Consider the following 6,887-nt stretch of genomic DNA (forward strand, 5'->3'; position numbering starts at 1 on the left):
TGTTGATCAAGTTTAGGGTGTGATACAGTATATTTAATGATTAACTAACACTACTGATCAAGTTTAGGGGTGTGATACAGTATATGTAATGATTAACTAACAGTGTTGATCAAGTTTAATTCACACTGCTGATAGTGTCGAGATTCTGAAGTACACTTCTGTAAGTTGAAACTTGTTTTTCAAGTCTCACTTTAAATGTTAAGTTTCTACTCTCGTGTCCTCGTACCGCAGTAATGAATGGTTTCTTGTATCGCCACCTGGCGTGTGTACTGATGTGACGGTGCGCAGCTCTAGTAAGAACCTGTGCTGTATGACTGTACGTGAATTTTTAATGTACAAAAAAAACAGAGTTTATTTAACTTTTTACTAACAAACTGGGGGAATTTTACGACCCCTTTATGAAATCCACCTAACAACCGGCGTAAACACACTTTCATTTTAACGTGAAAGCAGACGAATAAAAATATTGCCTGAGGCGTCTGCGCCAGAGTATGTGCGTGGAGCCGGGTGCGCTGTAATTACAGTAGAAAGATGGCGACCGTGTATTGAGGTGATGCGTCTTTGTCCATTCGCAGCCTTTGATTCCGATAAAAAATTCAATCAACGACAGCTAGGAAACCACCCTAGCAGGTAAAACCGGTCGATGAACTGATCCCTACATTAAGCCGGCTACACAATGGAGAACTTGGCCGAGCTGGACGGCAACGAATCGACAGAACCCGTAGAGTCAGAGCCTGTGATCGAGCCAACTGAACTGTTGGCTCCCCACCCTTCAGACGGCGAGGACGAAGTAGTAAGTTCTAGTATGCTAGACGCGGCCCTTAGTGTGTACCCCTATCATTCCTTGACAGGAAGAATGTCCCCAGGTTTCTCATCCGGTAGTAGTTATGCTACTCTGACCCCACTTCAGCCATTACCTCCGATCTCTACCATGACTGACAAGTTTAACCATTACAGTCATGCGGGCGGCAGCTTTACTTTACTGCAAGGAATGACTATGAGCAGTTATCAGTACGACAAATTGGGTGGTATGACCGTGATGAATATCAGCCCCACACTAGGAGCAGCACACCCATCACCCGTCACTATAGGGAACACCAACGGGTTTGGTCCCCTAGCTAGTCATGTGGGCATTCCCTCTCCAACTTACCAGCAGAATGGCCGCGAATCTCCAGAAAAGGGAATGTCTAATAATGGATACGACACCTACAGTTTGCGAGACCATACACGAAATTTAGAATCCCCTCAGAGTCCCTCTGTAAGTTTACATTCCTCCACAACTCTTATGCCAACTTTGAATGGCTTGAATGCTCCAGAAACTCCTCCATCAGACCAATTGACCGACCCGGTGACCTCACCTGAAGAGGAAGACACTAAGCCTGTGACTGTAGCGGTCTTCACCTCAACTTCTGGTGGGGGGATAACGTTTTCACAACCTCTTGTGGCTATTGCAACTGTAAACGTGACTAACTGCGAAGAAAGCCTAACGACGTCGGTCCCCATCAAAACTTCGGAGGTTCCTGCTACCTCCCATTCCAAGACCCCCATTACAGAAGATATGGAGGAAATTAACACCAAAGAGGTAGCTCAGAGAATAAGTGCTGAACTAAAACGCTATAGTATCCCCCAAGCCATCTTCGCTCAACGTGTACTGTGTCGGTCACAAGGAACTCTCTCTGACCTTCTGCGTAACCCCAAGCCTTGGAGCAAGCTGAAGTCCGGCAGGGAGACATTCCGAAGGATGTATACGTGGTTGAAAGAACCGGAATTCCAGAGAATGTCGGCTCTTAGACTGGCAGGTTTGTCTAGCTTTTTATGTTTTCTTAATATATATCACCTTATTATCAGCCACAGTATCTTGCCCCCTGTAATACATGTTTCCCTGCTAAGCAGTTCTGTAGTACAAAAAAAAAGACATATTTAGAAATCTTGTCAGAATTCATATTTAGGACTATGTACGTCATCATTAACAAATAAGAATGTGTGGGAACATTTTTGTTATATGCATCTATGTTTATTATCTGTGTGAGGTTTTAAACGTATATATATATATATAGTGACTGAGAGTATAAAGCAACGAAGCACCCACCGCCTCCAGAAAAAATTCTCGGATTCGTTTTAAATCACGCGCTGTTGTTGAATAACACAATACTTATTATCAGAATATTTAGATCGGAGATAGAAAAATAAATTGAACGTTGTATTATCGCAACACAGAATGTAGTAACGCACGTGGCCAATCCCTGAAATGTTTTTGAGGAATCTGATACAACTGTGCAGATATTTTGACAATTATATTTTTATCTTTTATAAAACTAATACACGGATCTGGAAATATAGAGCTATTTCTCAAACATATTGTATTGTTCTATAGCCCCCCCCCTAATGGCACAGCGGTATGTCTGCGGACTTACTACGCTAGCTCTGCCCACCACGGGTATCGAAACCCGGATTACAATGGGCTATCTGTAGTAGCTTTGTACTTAATTACAAACATATTGTATTGTTCTATAGGCCCCTAGTGGCACAGCGGTATGTCTGCGGACTTACAACGCTAGAATCCGGGTTTCGATACCCGTGGTGAGCAGAGTACAGATAGCCCATTGTGTAGCTTTGTACTTAATTACAAACATATTGTATTGTTCTGTAGAATTAAAGTTTTTATTATACTAAGCTGCTAGTTGTAACTTGCTAACAGTTTGTGTTACTCCTGTTTTCAGTATGCATTCCAAATCTTTAATATAAGAAACTTTATTTTCCACCGGTGGGTTACCGGTAACTTTACTCGGTAGATAGTTAGAAGATATAGCCCATTGTATAGCTTTACGCTAAAACAAATAATTTAAATATATTAAATATACTGTGTTTATGCGTATAGAATTCTATACATTTTTCTCAGAAAATATTTTTGGTGTCCCTAGTGAAACATTAGTGTACGTTTTTGTTTTTTTAGAGTCCCTAGTAGAACACTGATGTACACATTTATTTTTAGTGTCCCTAGTAAAACACTGATGTACGTGTTTATATTTTTAGTGTCTGGAGTAAGAAATTGGTTTACGTTTGTTTTTACTGTCCCTAGTAGAACATTGGTCTACATATTTATTTTTTAGTGTTTCGAGAAAAACATTGCTGTATATGTGTTTTAATGTCCCTAGTAAAACATTGGTGTACACATTTATATTTTAAGTGTCCCTAGTAAAACACTGATGTACGTGTTTATATTTTTAGTGTCTGGAGTAAAACGTTGGTGTATGTGTTTATATTTTAGTGTCCTGAGTAAAACATTGGTGTGCATGTTTATTTTTAGTGTCCCTAGGAGAAAACTGACGCAATTTTTTGGCTTTAGAATGTTTAAAAAACTTTCAGTTTTCACCCCTCTCCTTACTTTTGTTAGAGGTTTTCACACATAACCTGCATCAACCTTTGTTAGAGGTTTTCACACATAACCTGCATCAACTTTTTGTAAGTGGTTTTCACACATAACCTGCATCAACTTTTTGTTAGTGGTTTTCACACATAACCTGCATCAACGTTTTGTTAGTGGTTTTCACACATAACCTGCAGCAACTTTTGGCAGAGGTTTTCACACATAACCAGCATCAATGTGATTTCTTTTTAACAGCTTATATCTGAATTTTTATGTAAATATTCGCATTGGTTGCTTGTCCAGTCACACGTTCCTCCTGATGAATGTAAGCCACGTTTCATAGGTCATCGTAATATTAATTTTTATTTAGGAATGTGAACTGCTGACAATCTTATATTGCCGAATATAAATCATATATTACTATGTTTACAGGAACAACGTTTACAAGAGAACGTTTTTTAAGTCCCAAGAAAGTAAGCATGTGTATAAAATGAATATATGTTAACAGTCAATTTGGTCATAAAGCACGTTAAGTTCAACTTTTGCTGATGTAGAAATCCTCTAGAGAAACTTACCTACCAGCTATTATATATATAAATGTAATTAATCATGGAAACTGCGAAAAAAATTGTATGAAAGGCAAATACTACGAGACTGCCACATTTTTATGGTGTTAGAACGAACAGTAACAGATTAAGTTCACGTGCTGATAGCTTGGACTGTGATTGGTTGTAATTTAACCAATCAGAAAGTGCCACACCAATATAAAGCTTATAAAAGTACAGAAGGTCATACTATGCCCAGTAGTAGTAGTAATAGTTTTCCAGTCATGGCTCCCAGGACTGAAATGCCACATCACAAACGTGTATAAATCGAAGTTTTGTTTAATCAATGATACTATATGCGAAACTTTGCTGCAAGACTCCCTGTTTCAGTAGGAGCTGCATACAAAGCTCTGAAGAGGGTACGAGAAACTGGCACTGTTAATAATAGAAATGGCCGAGGTAGACAACCGAAACTCTTAAAGCAACGTCTCTGGGAATGTTATTTAAGAAATACACTGTGGTAAATTACAAATTGTGTCAACGATTTTGCTGTAAACGAAGAGTAAGATACACATTAACACGGGGTAATCTCAATGGATGACTAATGAAATAACCGCTATCGAAAAAAGAAAACGAAACCAAAAGGTTAAAAAGACATAAACAGTTTGTTTGTTTTAGAACAAAGCCACGTTGGGATAGCTACTATGTTCATGGAGAATCGAACCCCGGATTTTATCGTTGTAAGTCTGCAGGTTTATCGCTGTCCCTCTCGGTGACACCACGTACAGGGGACAGCTAGAGACGTGTTAGTTATAGATAGATCCAAATTCGAATCATTCGGCAACATTCAACGACAGTTTGTTCGATGGTGGAGAAGATAACAGTACAATACTCAATGTAAATCACCTACGGTGAAGCATGGTAGAGAAGCAGTACATGTGTGAGGCTGCATCTCAGCCAATGATGTTCATGATTTTCACAAAAATTGATGGCACCCTAACTGCTGACAAGTACATTTGACTTCTGATCTATCAGAGTATAGCTCATCGGGTTGGGATTTACCTTCCAGCATAACAATGGTCCAAAGCATTCAAAAGAACGTGGTGAAATGATATTTTGACATTAAAAGAGGCCGTTTGAACACTAAACGTTTGTCTTGGACTGCACAACGTCATAACACCAGTATTTTTGATGACGTAGGAACTTATATAAAACCTGAGAAGGTCAAAAGGTAACCAAACAACTTGGTTAAATTGTGGGAAGTAATACAGGCCATTCAAGGAAATATTTCACAAACATACGTTAATGAACTGTATGGAAAACTCTGCGTAAAGCAAAGAGCTCACATACAAAATGGTAATGGATTGAACAAGTTATTCATTTTCTGGGTTTCATTCATAATGCCTGGTTTTTTGTCACTAGTAAATACACCATACTGTTACAATTGCTCTTTGTTTATGACTCGTGTATGTGCATCACCTGTGTTTCTACAATCATTTGAATTCTTGTACATATGTATGTGGCCGCGTAATCCTTACATACCACATAAATATAATTGTGGGAAATTATACTTTATAGCTTAATCTGGTTCCCACAGTTGTTGTCTGGCGTAGTTGGTAATATAAATAGAGTTTCAATAATTACTATGTCTGCCGTATCCCAGCCGACTTGATGAGTCGTGGTTTTGAGCGAAAGGCCTTGTGGGCACTTTATGTTGTAGATATAACGAGTTTGACATGTTATTGTACACTCTGACATGTTATTGTACACTCTAACATGTTATTGTACATTCTGACATGTTATTGTACACTCTAACATGTTATTGTACATTCTGACATGTTATTGTACATTCTGGCATGTTATTGTACACTCTGGCATGTTATTGTACACTCTAACATGTTATTACACATTCTGGGTACAATAACATGCCAGAGTGTACAATAACATGCCAGAATGTACAATAACATGTCAGAATGTACAATAACATGTTAGAGTGTACAATAACATGTCAGAGTGTACAATAACATGACTCTAACATGTTATTGTACATTCTGACATGTTATTGTACACTCTGGCATGTTATTGTACACTCTAACATGTTATTGTACATTCTGACATGTTATTGTACACTCTGGCATGTTATTGTACACTCTAACATGTTATTGTACATTCTGACATGTTATTGTACATTCTGGCATGTTATTGTACACTCTAACATGTTATTGTACATTCTGACATGTTATTGTACATTCTGGCATGTTATTGTACACTCTGGCATGTTATTGTACACTCTCATGTTATTGTACATTCTAACATGTTATTACACCGAGTTCACCTTTCGATATTTTGTTGATATTTGAGAGAATGAAATACAGATATTAAACGTTTAAATTTCTTTACAGTTCCAAAAGCACTTTCCAGCAAAGTATGTATATATACATATGTACGATGTTTATAGTCAACACGTCATAAATACACCTGTTACTAATGTGTTCATATATAGGTAAGTATAATACATATTTGTAGTTGGTATGTTCCAAATACACGTTTCTACAGTATGTTTGTTTTTAATTGGCTGAAATAGAATAACTAAAGTATTAAGTCGTCAAGAAATTAATGTCGCGTTTTGGAACACTTTCATTAACAACCCCCCCAAAAAACGTACATCACGTATAATAGTTAAATGAAACGCCTAAACGTCACGTTAGTATAGCCTATATAATGTGTAAAGTTTAATATACTCTAATCCCTTATAGTGATGGCACACGACAGAGACACACATTCGGCGTGTAATGCTGTTTGAATACAAGGAGGGAAACAACGCCTCTGCAGCTACAAAGAATATCGAAGCTTATGGAAATGTTTTGAACGTTCGTAAGTGTTAACGATGGTTCAGAAAATTTCGTTTAGGTGACTTTAGCCTTAAAAACTGTGATGACAGGAGCCGACAAGTTGGAATTGATATTGTTGCTCTG

The 6,887-nt window shown here is 38.0% G+C and overlaps 1 protein-coding gene across 1 annotated transcript in view; it reads left to right on the forward strand.

The window, feature by feature from the left end:
- The first annotated feature begins 545 nt into the window (after nucleotides 1-545).
- Nucleotides 546-6,887, forward strand: part of LOC106462166 (hepatocyte nuclear factor 6-like) — a 62,144-nt gene continuing 55,802 nt past the window's right edge. The window contains exon 1 of the mRNA XM_022389348.1: nucleotides 546-1,799. Coding sequence (XP_022245056.1) covers nucleotides 677-1,799 — 1,123 coding nt within the window. The 5' untranslated portion in view covers nucleotides 546-676. The remainder of the gene's footprint in view (nucleotides 1,800-6,887) is intronic.

This window comes from Limulus polyphemus, unplaced genomic scaffold (genome assembly GCF_000517525.1).
Source record: "Limulus polyphemus unplaced genomic scaffold, Limulus_polyphemus-2.1.2 Scaffold1108, whole genome shotgun sequence".
NCBI classification, from domain to species: Eukaryota; Metazoa; Arthropoda; class Merostomata; order Xiphosura; family Limulidae; genus Limulus; species Limulus polyphemus.